Here is a 14726-nt window from a genome sequence, read left to right as displayed (position 1 = left end):
CAAGGAGACGCCCCTCCCTGCACCCGGGGCATATCGGGGTCAGTGCCAATTGCAGGGCACGTCCCTCCGCCCCTCCCACGAGTCCCACTGGCCACGGTGCAGGCCAGACCCGCGCCCCCCTCCCAAGCCCACAGCCACGGGCTCTGGGCCAACCTGCCCTGCAAACTGCCCCCAGGGCAGGGCCCAGCCCCGGCAGCAGGGGGCGGCAGGGAGACAGACAGACGCAGGGACTCACATTTCACCATCACCATGTAGACGTCGATGGTGCAGATCTGGGGCTGCATGAGCCGCTCGCCCTTCTCCAGCAGGTCGGGCACCTCGGCGAGCCGGATCCCCGCGTAGGGCTCTGCCCCGAACGTCATCATCTCCCACAGCGTCACGCCTGCAGGGACCGGGGGGGGGTCAGGCCAGGAGGGGCTGCAAGGGGCGGTGGGAATTCTGCGCTGGGGGGGTGCACATGGGACCCAGCAGGGGGCGCTGTGGGAGCGGGGAAGGGCACAGGCTGGGGGGGCAGCTCCCGGCTGCGGGTGAGGGCAGGGGCACGGTGGGCACTGACCGTAGCTCCAGACGTCGCTCTGGTGCGTGTACTTCCCAAAGTGGATGCTCTCCAGCGCCATCCATTTAATCGGCGTCTGCGGGACGAGAGGCGGGGGAGGAATGTTACCCAGGCGGGGGGTGCCTGGGGGCTGCTTCTGCCAGGGAGACCCCTGGGGCCGGATTCCATGGGGCCCTGGGGCTGCTCCGACCCACACGCTGCTCCGCTGGGAAGAAGAGCAGACCCGGAATGCAGGGCCCCCCCGGGACACCCCCCAATCCGCCCCAGCTGCTGGGGGGGTGCAGACCTCTGACACCGGCCCCACGCTGGCGGGGGCGGCCCCGGGGAGGGAGCCTCGGGGGAGTGGACCTGCCCCCGGAGCGGGTGTGGGGGGGACCGAGGGGGGTCCCGGGGCTGTGCCCCACCTTGAGCTCATTGTAGAAGTATTTCTTGTCGTCGGGGTAGAGCAGGTCGGCGATGCCGAAATCCGCCACCTGCACCTGGCTGGGCGACTTCAGCAGGACGTTGCGGGCGGCCAGGTTCCGATGGACCATGCGATGCTCTTCCAAGTAGTACATCCCCTGGGGGCGAGAGGCGGAGCGCTGGGGGCCGACCCGTGTGTGTGTGTCTGGGGGGGGGCCCACTTGGGTTTCATACCAGTGACAGGGAGCAGGCTGGCCTAGCTCCGCCCACAGCCTCAGGCTCCACCCATGGCCCCAAAGCTCCACCCACAACTGCAGAGCCAGCGGAGGGCGCTTGCGAAAGTGGTCCCGCCTCAAAGTCCACCCGTGAGCCACGTAGCTCCTCCCACGGCACCAGGCTCCTCCCACCACGGCAAAGCTCCACCCACAGCCACAGACTCTTGCCACCACCCCACTGATTAGAAGAGAGAGTTAACAGCAGCGACATGTTCCGAACGCCCCCCATTAGGGTTCAGGGTAAACGCCCCAGTGGAGATGAACAGGGCAGATTCACCCTCCCTTCAGGACAGCAGCCCTTTGGGGGCAGGTGTTTGGAAGGGTCCCCCGCCCAGTGTGGGAGCCAAGGGAGCTGCTCCCCCAGCCTCTGGCTCTGCTCGTGCTGCCTGGCCAGCCCCACCCATGAGCCTGGGGCCAAGGACACCTCACCCGGAGCCCAGCTCTGCTTGGGCCCTGCCTTCCCCGAGCCGGGCTGGCTCCCGGCTCAGCCCCGGATTGACGCCGGTGGGGAGGGGACCCCTGGGCCCGCGCCGTCGAGTGCCGGGGGGCAGCTCACCTTGGCAACCTGCACGCACCAGTTGAGCAGCAGCTGCGGCCCGATGGCGTCCCTGTTCTTGTGCACGTAGTCGAGCAGCGAGCCCAGCGGCAGGAGCTGCGTCACCAGCTGCAGCTGCGTCCCGGGGCAGATGCCCAGCAGCCGCACGATGTAGGCGTGGTCCAGGCTGCCAATGGCCAGCATGTGCTGCAGGGCCAGAGGGAGACAGGCCCTGTTACAGCCTTGGCTCCGCCCCCAGCAGCCGGCTCCCCTGTGGAACTCCCCGCCACTGGGATTTGATCCCAGCCAAATGAACATGGACATGGGGTGACGCCGGCCGGGGCTGGCAGCCTCAGAGCCTCCGCCGATGCCAGGGGGAGTTTGGGGTGGGCAAGGCAGGCCCTGGCGGTGGGGGCTCCCCCTCCACCTGGTTTCCTGGGCACGTGGAAGTGCATGATGGGCGTTTTAAGCCTCTCTCTGAAGCACTGGGACTGGTCGCTGATAGGACATCAGAGCGGATAGGTCAGTGGGCAGTGGTGGCACAGTGGGGGGTGGGACACTGGGCTGGATGGGCCAATCGCCTGGCCCCAAGCTGGCCATGGGGGGGCCCCCACTCACGTCGGTGACAGCGTGGAAGGTCTGGCGGCCGCTCCGGTCCTCTATCACCTTGATGCTGACGGGGATCTTGATGGAGTCTCCGTCCGGGATCCAGACGCCCTGGTGGGAGGGGAACCCCCAGTGTGAACAGCGCTGGGATCCCAGGGGCTGCCCCACCCCGGCCCCCACTCCGGGCTCCCCCACAGCAGCGAGGAGCCGCCGTCCCCCCACCCCCCTAACGGCTGCGGCTGCTCCGGGACAGAGGGTGCCACTGAGCCTCCCCCTGCCCAGGACAGGCTCCCTCCCGCCCCCAGGCTGCAGCTCCCCCCCCCCCCCAGGCTGCAGCTCCCCCCCCCCCAGGCTGCAGCTCCCCCCCACCTTGTGCACCGTCCCAAACACGCCCGAGCCCAGCGCCTTCAGCTTCCTCAGCTCCGTCTCCTTGAAGATCCGGGCCAGCACCTTGTTGGCTTTCTCGCTGGGGTCCAGGGGCTCGAGGCTCTGCCAAGGGAGAAAGATGGTGGAACCGGAGCCGGGGGGCCGCCCCTCCCAGACCCCCCCGCTGCCTCGATGCCCCCGCCCTGGCTAGCGATTTGTGCCTCTCTCCCTGGGCTATTCACTGACTTAGGTCACCGGTCAAGACTGAAGGGCCCCGTGCGGAGCTGGGGAGATAGAGCCAGGATAGCAGGGGGCTGCGGGTCGGGAGTGAGGGGCACCGGCAGAGCTGGGGGGGAGCCCAGGGCTGAGCTAGCAGGGCTGTGGGTCGGGAGTGAGGGGCACCGGCAGAGCTGGGGGGACCCAGGGCTGGGCTAGCAGGGGCTGCGGGTCGGGAGTGAGGGGCACTGGCAGAGCTGTGGGGGGAGCCCAGGGCTGAGCTAGCAGGGCTGCGGGTCGGGAGTGAGGGGCACCGGCAGAGCTTGGAGTGGGGAAGCCCAGGGCTGGGCTGGCAGGGGCTGTGGGTCGGGAGTGAGGGGCACCGGCAGGGCTGTGGGGAGCCCAGGGCTGGGCTAGCAGGGGCTGTGGGTCGGGAGTGAGGGGCACTGGCAGAGCTGGGGGGACCCAGGGCTGGGCTTGCAGGGGCTGTGGGTCGGGAGTGAGGGGCACTGGCAGAGCTGGGGGGGGAGCCCAGGGCTGGGCTGGCAGGGGCTGTGGGTCGGGAGTGAGGGGCACCGGCAGGGCTGTGGGGAGCCCAGGGCTGGGCTGGCAGGGGCTGTGGGTCAGAGTGAGGGGCACCGGCAGAGCTGGGGGGAACAGAGCCGGGACAGCAGGGGCTGGAGGGGCACCAGCAGATGAGCCCTTTTCTCTCCTGGCACAACCCTCCTTTCTGCCCCATCACCCGAGCGCCCTGCGGGCACGAGAACCCTCCCGCCCACGTCCCCCGCCCGGGGCAGCCCTGCTCCCGGGGCGGTGGGGGCTGGCGGGGGGGTCTCACCTCTCCCCTCTCCAGGTAGCGGCGCATCGCCCGCTTCTTCTGGATCTTCTTGCCGCGCCAGTACAGGAGGGTGAGCAGGAAGCAGGAGCAGGAGATGAAGAGGCAGCCCACGACCATCACCGCTATGAGCGTGGGGCTTTTCCTGGGGCACAGATGTGGGGGGGGGGTCAGCGCCAGGCACCGGGCTGGCAGGAACCCCGGGGGAGCTGGCGCGATCCCGTCCGTGGGACCGGCCTGGCGGAGGCACAGGAGGGCTCTTGAGTGGGGGGGGGGGTCGGGGAGCACATGCCAGCTGGGGGCCGCCCCCCTCTGCCGCGCAGGCCCCGGGGCTCCGGAGCAGTCGTGGGGCTGTTCCCACGCAGGGCGAGGGGGCTGGGTGCCCGCGAGAACCAGACTGGGAGACGAGGCTGCAGGACAAGTGGGGTCACAACCCTCAGCTGGAAGGTGGTTCGGGAGCTGAGCCCAGGGGGTGCCCAGCCCCACCCTCAGCGGCTGGTTCACATCATGCCAGTGCCCGGGTGAGGGGGCCTGGCATGGCGGGGGAGGGGGATCAGGGCTCTGCACATGTCCCGCTGGGGCCGGGCTGAGAACTGCCAAACTCAATCTATGCAGGGGCCCCGCCCCACCCCCACCCCAAATCTCCTCCGACCCCCCCAGCTGAAGGGCCCTCAGGCCGGGGTCAGAGCCCCAGTGAGCGCAGCCGCCTGCGACGGGTACCTGGCGATGGGCAGGGGCTCTGTGACGCAGTCCTGGAGCTGCGGCCCGAGGCACCTGCGGGAGACAGAACCCGCCGATCACCCCCCGGACGGACAGACAGAGGGGAGCCGCGGAGCGCACCAGGCTTATGGGAAGGATGTCAGAGCACGGGGGCAGGACTCCTGGGTTCTCTCCCAGCTCTGGGAGGGGCGTGGGGTCTGGTGCTTAGAGCAGGGGGGCTGGGAGCCAGGACTCCTGGGTTCTCTCCCGGCTCTGGGAGGGGAGTGGGGCTGGTGGGTTAGAGCAGGGGGGCTGGGAGCCAGGACTCCTGGGTTCTCTCCCAGCTCTGGGAGGGGAGTGGGGCTGGTGGGTTAGAGCAGGGGGGCTGGGAGCCAGGACTCCTGGGTTCTCTCCCCGGCTCTAGGAGGAGAGTGGGGGCTGGTGGTTAGAGCAGGGGGCTGGGAGCCAGGACTCCTGGGTTCTCTCCCCGGCCCTGGGAATCACGCAGAGACGGCTCTTGGAAGACACCCCCAGCACAAACACCCCTGCGAGTCACCCGGAGCCTGGGTGCCCCTCTCAGAGCCCCCCGAACGTGGGGCTTGGCCGCAGCTCCTCCCCCACTCCAAGCCTCAGGCCCGAGGGCACCGGCTGCTGCTGAGGGGGAGAGAGGGAGGCTCCTTTCCCCGCCATGCAGTGAGGTCCTTGGGGGGCCGGGCTGCAGGAACGCTCCCCCCGTCCGAGCCCCGGGGGGGCTGCTGCTCTCACCCCCGCGTGCAGTTCTCGTGGCAGGGGCGGCACTCGCGGTGGGCGTCCGGGTACTTGTAGATCGGCCCCTGCTCGCCCAGGATGCCCTCGGGGCAGCTGTCCACGCAGTGGGGGCCATCCTTGTACCGGGCACATCTCACGCAGGCGTCCGCGCCCTGCGGGGGCCACACAGAGTCAGGAGGGGGCTGGGACGGACCCCTCCCCCGCCAGCACCCAGAACCCCCTCTGGTGCCCCCGTGTCCCATCCCCTGCCCTGGGGCCGGATGGGAGCCAGGGACCCCTAGAGGGGACGGGCCCCAGGCCCCATTCCCCCCCCCCGCCGTGGTGCCCGAGAGGAGAAAGGCCGGGGGGGGGTCACCGCACCGAGCCGTTGCAGGTCACGTTGCCCTCCATCCTCTCGCACTCCGGGTGGCACTGGTAGCACTCGCCCCCGCGGGCGTATTCCCGGGTCGCCCTGCACAACAAAGTGAGGGGGGGTCACTAACGCTGCCCCCAAGGGTCTCGCGTTCTCCGGCCCCCCAGCCCCCCGGCTCTCAGCGGCCGCTCACCCCTGGTAGAAGCTGCAGGTGGCCACGCAGGTCCCCTCCCGGCTGTAGTTGCGGCAGGAGATGCACTGGTCGGGGCCGGGCCCCCAGCAGCCGTCGCCGGAGCAGAGCGGGTCACACACCTTCCCTTCTTGCACTGCGGGGGAGCCAGGGGTCAGCGCGGGGGTGAGCGCCCAGCCCCCCAGCCAGGGCCCCTTTCCGCCCCCAGCCTCCACTGCTCCCCCATTCCAAGTGCCCCATGTTCTTCCACTCTCCCCATCCCAGAGCCGGGGACGGAACCCAGGAGTCCTGGCGCCCAGTCCCCACCTCCAACCACTAGACCCCACTCCCCTCCCAGAGCTGGGATGGAACCCAGGAGTCCTGGCTCCCAGCCCCCACCTCCAACCACTAGACCCCACTCCCCTCCCAGAGCTGGGATGGAACCCAGGAGTCCTGGCTCCCAGCCCCCACCTCCAACCACTAGACCCCACTCCCCTCCCAGAGCCAGGGGGACAGAACCCAGGAGTCCTGGCGCCCAGCCCCCCAACCACTACACCCCACTCCCCTCCCAGAGCCGGGGACGGAACCCAGGAGTCCTGGCTCCCAGCCCCCCAACCACTACACCCCACTCCCCTCCCAGAGCCAGGGGGACAGAACCCAGGAGTCCTGGCTCCCAGCCCCCCAACCACTACACCCCACTCCCCTCCCAGAGCCGGGGACGGAACCCAGGAGTCCTGGCGCCCAGCCCCCCAACCACTACACCCCACTCCCCTCCCAGAGCCGGGGACGGAACCCAGGAGTCCTGGCGCCCAGCCCCCCAACCACTACACCCCACTCCCCTCCCAGAGCCAGGGGGACAGAACCCAGGAGTCCTGGCGCCCAGCCCCCCAACCACTACACCCCACTCCCCTCCCAGAGCCAGGGGGACAGAACCCAGGAGTCCTGGCTCCCAGCCCCCCAACCACTACACCCCACTCCCCTCCCAGAGCCAGGGGGACAGAACCCAGGAGTCCTGGCGCCCAGCCCCCCAACCACTACACCCCACTCCCCTCCCAGAGCCGGGGACGGAACCCAGGAGTCCTGGCTCCCAGCCCCCCAACCACTACACCCCACTCCCCTCCCAGAGCCAGGGGGACAGAACCCAGGAGTCCTGGCTCCCAGCCCCCCAACCACTAGACCCCACTCCCCTCCCAGAGCCGGGGACGGAACCCAGGAGTCCTGGCGCCCAGCCCCCCTCTCTCACGCACTGCACCCCTCCCTGGCTGCGACCCAGGATCGCGCCCCGCCCCCACTCACCGCACTTGCCCCGGGGCTTGTTGTCCTTGATCTCCAGGTCGGCCCCGCGGCGCGACAGCGCCCCCCAGTTGACGGTGTGGAGGTAGCAGAGCTGCCGGTTCTGGGTGATGTAAACCTTCCCCGCGCTGATCTCCCGCAGCGAGCGCAGCCCCAGCGACGTCACGTTCAGGTTCTTCATGATCAGCAGGGAGAAGCCGCGGCTGGGGGCGGACGGGCCCGTGTCAGCCCCACGCCGCCGGGCCTCGGGGACCCTGCCGCCCCCCAGCGTCACTGGGCTGGGGGGAGCCCGGACTCCTGGGTTCCCTGCCCAGGGGCGTGGAGCACCCCTGGTGCTGCTCCCGTGCGATGGATCCACCCATCCCGCGACCAACGGGGCCTCGTTTCACAGGGGGCCACCGACAGGGGCTGGCTCTTAGCCCCCAACACGGGGGGGCTGGATTTGAACAGACCCCCCTGAACCAAAGGCGCCTCCTCTCCCCGCAGCCCTGAGCCACAGTCCTGCTTGTAGGGACCCCGGCACCGCTGGGCAAGGGGCTGGGGGAAACCCCCCAATTCTCTATGGGCCGGGGGGCCTCCCCCCCGGGGCGGGGCAGGGCTGGGGGGGCAGGGCCAGGGGCCTCCCCCCGGGGCGGGGCAGGGCCAGGGGCCTCCCCCCGGGGCGGGACAGGGCTGGGGGGGCCGGGCCGGGGGCCTCCCCCCGGGGCGGGGCAGGGCTGGGGGGTCTCTCACTTGTACAGGCTCCGGCCCCCGATGGTGACGAGGTTGGAGAAGACACTGAAGTTGTCCATGTGTTTGGGCCACGACTGGATGTTCAGATAACCTGGGGGGGGCCACCGGAGTGTCAGGGACGCCCCCCCTTTGTCTCCAGCCGCCCCCCCAACACGGGCACCTCCCCTGGCACCCGGGACCCTCCCTCCCATGAAGCCCCCTCTTGGCCGCCAGGGTCATGGAGCCGATAGACACACCTGGGGCTTCCCCACAGGTCACCGGGCTGGGCCCTGCCCCCCCCGGTCCCCCCCAGCCCCTGCCCGCTCCTCACCTGTGATCTCCCGCACCGTCCGGAAGACGTTCAGCTTCTCCGGATCCAGGGCCGAGATGTTGTGCCAGGGGTCCCTGCGTGTGGGGGGAGGGAGCGAGACCCCAACACCGTCAGAACGGCTGGCCTGGCTGAGCCCACTCAGCAGGGGGCGCTCTCCCCGGGCTGGGCGCTAGGGGGCGCTGTGCTGCAGGGAGCTGGGGGTCAGCAGGGGGCACTCTCCCCGGCTCTCTGGGCTAGGCACTAGGGGGCGCTGTGCTGTAGGGCGGGGGGTCAGCAGGGGGTGCTCTCCCCTGGCTCTCAGGGTTGGGCCCTAGGGGGCGCTGTGCTGCAGGGCAGGGGGTCAGCAGGGGGTGCTCTCTCCCGGCTCTCAGGGCTGGGCGCTAGGGGGCGCTGTGCTGCAGAGCGGGGGGTCAGCAGGGGGCGCTGTGCTGCAGGGAGCCGGGGGTCAGTAGGGGGCGCTCTCCCTGGCTCTCCGGGCTGGGCGCTAGGGGGCGCTGTGCTGCGGAGGGGGTCGCCAGGGGGCGCTGTGCTGCGGGGGGGGTCAGCAGGGGGCGCTCTCCCATGGCTCTCAGGGCTGGGTGCTAGGGTGCGCTGTGCTGTGGGGGGGGGAGGTAGGGGGCGCTGTGCTGCAGGGGGCTGGGGGGGGAGGTAGGGGGCGCTGTGCTGCAGGGGGCAGGGGGGGTCAGCAGGGGGCTCTCAGGGCTGGGTGCTAGGGGGCGCTGTGCTGCAGGGCGGGGGGGGTGGGTAGGGGGCGCTGTGCTGCAGGGGGGGTCAGCAGGGGGCTCTCAGGGCTGGGCACTAGGGGGCGCTGTGCTGCAGGGGGGTTGGTAGGGGGCGCTGTGCTGCAGGGGGGGTCAGCAGGGGGCTCTCAGGGCTGGGTGCTAGGGGGCGCTGTGCTGCAGGGGGGTTGGTAGGGGGCGCTGTGCTGCAGGGCAGGGGGTCAGCAGGGGGCTCTCAGGGCTGGCCCCACTGCCCCAGCGTGGGGGTAGGGGGGCGCCGTCTCTCACATGAGACATGAAACCGAAGCCCCGCCCTCCTGGGGCCGTTAAAATCCCCCTTGCCCTGTGCCCTGCCCACCTGGCCAGCTCCCCCGGCCATTCACCAGCGCCAGCGGCTCCGGTGACGCCGCGCCCGCCCCGCGGCGGGCACAGGGGCAGGACTCACCCGTTCAGCCCCGTGATGAGGAAGTCCAGGTTGCCCCGGATCTTGGTGCAGTTGACGAACGTGTCGATGTTGCTCGAGTCGACAGTCTGGTATTTGTTCCCGGTGCCCGTCCCCTCGCAGGCTGGGTGGCAGGAGGGGAGAGGGAATGAGCCAACCGACACGCCCGCACCCCACGCCCGGGGGTGGGCACCATGGACGTGCCAGGGCTGCCCAACGCGCCATCCAGTTTGTCCGGCCTCTGTTGGGGGTTATGAGCGGGGGCGGGGGGGGCTGGGAGCCAGGACTCCTGGGTTCTCTCCCCAGCTCTGGGAAGGGAGTGGGGTCCAGTGGTAAGAGCAGGGGGGGCTGGGAGCCAGGACTCCTGGGTTCTCTCCCCAGCTCTGGGAAGGGAGTGGGGTCCAGTGGTAAGAGCAGGGGGGGCTGGGAGCCAGGACTCCTGGGTTCTCTCCCCAACTCTGGGAGGGGAGTGGGGGCTGGTGGGTAAGAGCAGGGGGGGCTGGGAGCCAGGACTCCTGGGTTCTCTCCCCAGCTCTGGAAGGGGAGTGGGGGCTGGTGGGTCAAAGTAGGGGGGCTGGGAGCCAGGACTCCTGGGTTCTCTCCCCAGCTCTGGGAGGGGAGTGGGGGCTGGTGGGTCAGAGTAGGGGGGCTAGGAGCCAGGACTCCTGGGTTCTGACACCCCCCGCACCCCTCCGTACCTTTAGGGCAGAGGCCAGGGCAGGGCTCACACATCTTCAGGCCGTTCTTCTCCACCTCCATCTTGTCCTTGGGACAGGCCCGCACGCAGGAGCTCTGATCCACCACGAAGTTATCTGCAGGCGGGGGGGGAGCGGGTGAGGAGAGAGCTAATGGGCGGGGGAGGGGGGCAGAGTGACTAGTGGTTGGAGGGCGTGTCTGGGAACCGGGACTCCTGGGTTCTATTCCCAGCTCTGCCAGGCCGCATGCACCCGCCTGGCTCTGTGCCTCAGTTTCCCCACATTGCTCTAATAACCCTGCTCTTTGCAAAGCCCCTTTGGCACCCTTGGCGGGGGGCCCGTGCCGGGAAGGACGATTCCCCAGTGACGTCCCCTCCCCAGAAGGGTGGGTGTGGGGCACCGCAGCGTGCGAGGAGCACGGGGGGGGGGGGGTGTCTCACAACAGGGCCAGGCTCAGTTACCCTCCCCCCGGCAAAGGGTCTCATGGGGAGCTGGATGGCTGGGACCCGCCCCCCCCGTGGGAGCCCCCCGGCCCCGGCTCACGTGGGCAGCTGGCCACGCAGATGCCCCCGTACTGGTACTTGGTGTCGGGGTTGGGCTCCAGCTGGAAGGTGAGTTTGTTGTAGATCAGCGGCTGCGGGCACAGCGGGACGCAGGCCCCACTGTCATTGAAGTGGCGGCAGGCCTGGGGGGGGGGGGCAGAGTGTCAGGGACCCCGGCCCAGCACAGGGGGACAGACACACAGACACCCCCCCCGTTCCCCTTGGCCTGGTATAGACAGACACACAGACCCGCCCCCCCCCGTTCCCCTTGGCCTGGTATAGACAGACACACAGACCCCCCCCTCCCCGTTCCCCTTGGCCTGGTATAGACAGACAGACAGACCCCCCCCCCTCCCCGTTCCCCTTGGCCTGGTATAGACAGACAGACCCCCCCCCCGCTCCCCTTGGCCTGGTATAGACAGACAGACAGCCCCCCTCCCCCAGCTCAGACACCCCCCAGTACAGACACCCAGCCCCCCTCCCCCAGCCCAGACACCCCCCGGTACGGACACCGAGCCCCCCTCCCCCAGCCCAGACACCCCCCGGTACAGACACCCAGCCCCCCTCCCCCAGCCCAGACACTCACCTGTACTGACACACAGCCCCCCTCCCCCAGCCCAGACACCCCCCGGTACGGACACCGAGCCCCCCTCCCCCAGCCCAGACACCCCCCGGTACGGACACCCAGCCCCCCTCCCCCAGCACAGACACCTCCCGGCCCCCCCGCCCCGCAGGGGACGTACGAAGCACTCAGTCTGGCGGGGGCCGGTGCAGCCCCCGGCACACTCGTCATGGCAGCACTCGCTGGGGTTGCGCCCGAAGCAGCGCCCGTTGCACTGCGGGGCGCAGATGGTCTTGGTCACTGAGGGGGGAGCAGAGGAGATGAGTGAGGGGGCGGTGGCCTGAGCCCCCTCCGAGCCCCCCGCCACCAGCTCAGGCGCCCCCGCCTGATGAACGGTGCCAGATCCGGGCCCACCCAGCCCTCGGCCGACCCGGGGGGATTCAAACCAACCTCCCCCCACCCCGGCCCCCCGACTAGGCCCATGGAGCCAGCCCCCGGCCTGCGACTTTCTGGTCTCTCTCTGTAAGACAGAGACCACCCCCCTTGGCTTCCGGCCCTGGCAGCTGCCCGCCCCCCATGCCGGGCAGGCTCCGAGCGGATACCCACATTTCTGGCAGTCCTCTGGGTTCGGGCCCCAGCAGTGTCCCTCGCAGCTCTCATGGCAGGGGGCACCTGGGAGGAGCGAAACGCCCAGCGTCAGAGACGGGCAGAGGGGACGGGGTCTTGCTCCGGTGCCCTCATGTAGGGCAGGCCAGGCGGGCAGAGCAGGGCGCCGGCTGGCATGGGGGGTGCTGAAGCCAGCCCCTCGCATGGGCAGGGCTGCAGCATGGGACAGGAGAGTCGGCCCAGGTCTCAGACCTCCCCAAACTCAGCTGGAACCCTGGAGGGTGGGGTGGACTAGGAGCCAGGACTCCTGGGTTCTCTCCCTGGCTCTGGGAGGGGAGTGAGGGCTAGTGGTAAGAGCAGGGGGCTGGGAGCCAGGACTCCTGGGGTCTCTCCCTGGCTCTGGGAGGGGAGCGGGGTCTAGTGGGTAGAGCATCCTCCTCGATCCTTCATTCTGGCAGGCCGGGCTGGCCCTGCTCTTCTCTGCAGCTGGGAGCCCTGCCAGGCCCTGTTTGCCTTGGGAAGGAGTTTTGGACACTGGCCGTGAGGGCTAATATTTGCAAAGGGGGTGGTGGTGGCCGGGTGCCCCGCCCTGCAGCACTGGGGGCACAGGCTGGGTGAGGCGCACAATGGGGGAACCGAACACGTCCAGGGGTGGAGCAGGATCCTGATTCTGCCTCCCTGTTAGTCTGTGATTCTGGCAGGTGGCCCCATTGTGGCAGATGCTGCACAAAGGGAGTTCCCCCCAGGGTGGAAAGGGAAACTGAGGCATGGGGGGTCGAATGACTTGACCAGGGTCGCCCAGCGGGTCAGTAGCGGAGTTGCAAATAGACCCCCCACCACTCCTGAGCCCCTGTTAATTGGCCACATCTGTGCTCATGAAGGGACCCGCCTGGCCCCGGCCCCAGTGGCCCCTGCCCACATCCAGCAGAAACCAGGACAAACCTGCCCCAGGGCAGCCCCCTGGAAAGCTCCCTGGAGCCGGTGCTGGTCTCTGGGGTCCCCCGTGGGGGCGAGAGGAGAGATGGGGAGCCAGGCGGGGAGGGGGGCTCTCGGCAGGAGACTGAGCACACTGAGGGCGATTCAGGACCAGATCCTGGGGCTTAAGATTCCTGGCGCAAGGGGAGCCAGGGCCCGGGGCCGCCACCGGCAGGACACAGGCAGCGGGGGCCGGGGCTGCCCCCCCCAGGACACTCACACTTCCTGCCATTCTGCCGAACCACCGGGTCGATCCCCGGGTCCCGGATGATGTCCCTCCACTCGATGGTGTCCACGTGGCACAACTGCTCGTTCCTCTCGATGTCAACCCCGCCCGCCAGGATCTCTGCAAGGCAAGGACCCGCTGGGACCGGGCTGTGCCCTGGGGCAGTGCCCCCTGCGGAGCCGCGGCCCTGGCCCCCCCACGCCGGGACTCGGGGCGGGCCCAGAACCCAGGTGGCGGAACGGGGGGGCAGGGCAGGGACAGAGCCAGAAGTGGGGGTTGTCTGGGGCCGGGCGCACGCGCCCCACTCGCACCCCAGGGTCCGTGCACCCCGTGAGCGGAGGGTTACCTCGCAGGAGAGGCAAGAGGGGGTTTCCGGCTCCAGGAGGCAATTCCTCGCCGGCTCCGCCCAGCCCGGGTTGTTTTGACAGCCGGAGTCGGGGCGTGGGACGGGACGGCAGCCCCAGCGCCGGGGCGGGGCAGGCCGGGCGCTTGCCATGGGGTGCTGAGGACGCCGATAAAAGCCTCCGTCTGGGGCGGGGCGGCTGGAGCGCTCTGACTGCAGAGCCGGGCGCAGCCAGTGGGTCAGGCCGGGACGCCGGCGACGGGAACCTCCCGCCGGGACGCGCCCCAGCCTGCACGCGCCTGCGAACGGGGCCCCGGCCGGCTCCCCGGGGAGTCGAACATCCACGGCCCTCCCAGGCACCCGGGAGCCCCCCGGGCTGGCGGGACGGGCGAGGCTGGGCCCTGGCTGCTGAGCAGTACCCGGGGGGCTTTGCAAAGTACACGCGAGGCGTGGGGCTGACCCAGCCCCCCACGGCCCCCGGTCCGAGAGGGGGCAGGACTGTGTGCGGACCCAGGGCTGAGCTGGGCAGCTCGGAGAAGGAGGCTCATTCCCGCCCCACCCCGGAGTGCAGCCACCTCTGGGTGGGAGGACGTCTAACTACCCAGCAGCCCAGGACAGAAAGCGAAGAGAAGCCCAGCGACTAGCCGGACGCACGGGGGGCTCGGCGTGGAGCCGGGGCAGCAGGCCGGCCCCCAGACACTGGCTAGGGGACTCCGACCATCACCTCTGTCCTGTCTCATCTGAACGGCGCCAGCCCCCTCCTGAGCCCCCCGCCCCACAGCACCTCCTAGCCCCATCCTGGGCCGTGGGGCTCAGCCCTGACTCCAAGGGGGCAGCGCCCCCTCCTGATCCCGCTCCTTGCTGAACAGCACCCCCTAGCGCCGATGCACCGGCCCCCCGCCCTCCGGGCGCTGCCTCTTCCCCCAGCCAAGGTGCATTTCACCTCGGCGGAGCCTCTGCCCCAAACCATTTACCTGCTTCTGGCCCAGCGGCGGCCGGGAAAGGCTCATAAACCTGCTCCTCGGCGCCGATAAGGGGACTGATTACCCGCCCCGCCGCCCCATTGGCCAGGAGCGCCCATAAAGCGCCCGTCGGCCCCTGGACTTTCACCCCACGAACCCGCCGGGGCACACAGGGCAGAGGCGTGGTCCCGGAGGCCTTGCCAGGGGAGCTCAGGGGCTGGGGGCAGGGCCCAGAGCGCAGCACCTGGAGGTCCCCAGTTTCTGACTGGTCCCATCGCAGCCCCCGCATGGGAGACCGAATGCCCCGCTGGCGAACCCCTCTGCGAAAGCTCCCCCCAAAGAATGCTGCTCCTCCCTGACTCCACCCCCAAAGCAGAGCCTTGACCCCCCAAAGCAGAGAAGTGCCGGAGACACCAAGGAACGGCACTAGGGACTTGCGGAAGGTGCCCAGATACCACAGTGACGGGCGGCAGCAGCATGACCCTAGAGGAGCTGGTGCACGTGAGCTGCTGGTCCTGCAGATAAACACGTCACCTCAGC

The 14726-nt window shown here is 70.0% G+C and overlaps 1 protein-coding gene across 3 annotated transcripts in view; it reads right to left on the bottom strand.

The window, feature by feature from the left end:
• ERBB3 (erb-b2 receptor tyrosine kinase 3) overlaps window positions 1–14726 on the bottom strand; it is a 39294-nt gene that overhangs the window by 6926 nt on the left and 17642 nt on the right. For all 3 annotated transcript variants that reach the window (XM_044995420.1, XM_044995419.1, XM_044995421.1), the window contains exons 4-23: window positions 12876–13001; window positions 11681–11746; window positions 11256–11374; window positions 10514–10655; window positions 9974–10087; window positions 9279–9399; window positions 8115–8188; window positions 7805–7895; window positions 7076–7275; window positions 5804–5936; window positions 5619–5709; window positions 5256–5410; window positions 4512–4565; window positions 3795–3936; window positions 2744–2863; window positions 2387–2485; window positions 1790–1975; window positions 961–1116; window positions 557–632; window positions 236–382 (exon numbers count right to left, since the gene is read on the bottom strand). In XM_044995420.1, coding sequence (XP_044851355.1) covers window positions 236–382; window positions 557–632; window positions 961–1116; window positions 1790–1975; window positions 2387–2485; window positions 2744–2863; window positions 3795–3936; window positions 4512–4565; window positions 5256–5410; window positions 5619–5709; window positions 5804–5936; window positions 7076–7275; window positions 7805–7895; window positions 8115–8188; window positions 9279–9399; window positions 9974–10087; window positions 10514–10655; window positions 11256–11374; window positions 11681–11746; window positions 12876–13001 — 2412 coding nt within the window. The remainder of the gene's footprint in view (window positions 1–235; window positions 383–556; window positions 633–960; window positions 1117–1789; window positions 1976–2386; window positions 2486–2743; window positions 2864–3794; window positions 3937–4511; window positions 4566–5255; window positions 5411–5618; window positions 5710–5803; window positions 5937–7075; window positions 7276–7804; window positions 7896–8114; window positions 8189–9278; window positions 9400–9973; window positions 10088–10513; window positions 10656–11255; window positions 11375–11680; window positions 11747–12875; window positions 13002–14726) is intronic.

This window comes from Mauremys mutica, chromosome 20 (genome assembly GCF_020497125.1).
Source record: "Mauremys mutica isolate MM-2020 ecotype Southern chromosome 20, ASM2049712v1, whole genome shotgun sequence".
Taxonomy (NCBI): Eukaryota; Metazoa; Chordata; order Testudines; family Geoemydidae; genus Mauremys; species Mauremys mutica.
Note: the sequence above shows the minus strand (reverse complement) of the source record. Positions and strands in the feature narration are given on the sequence as shown.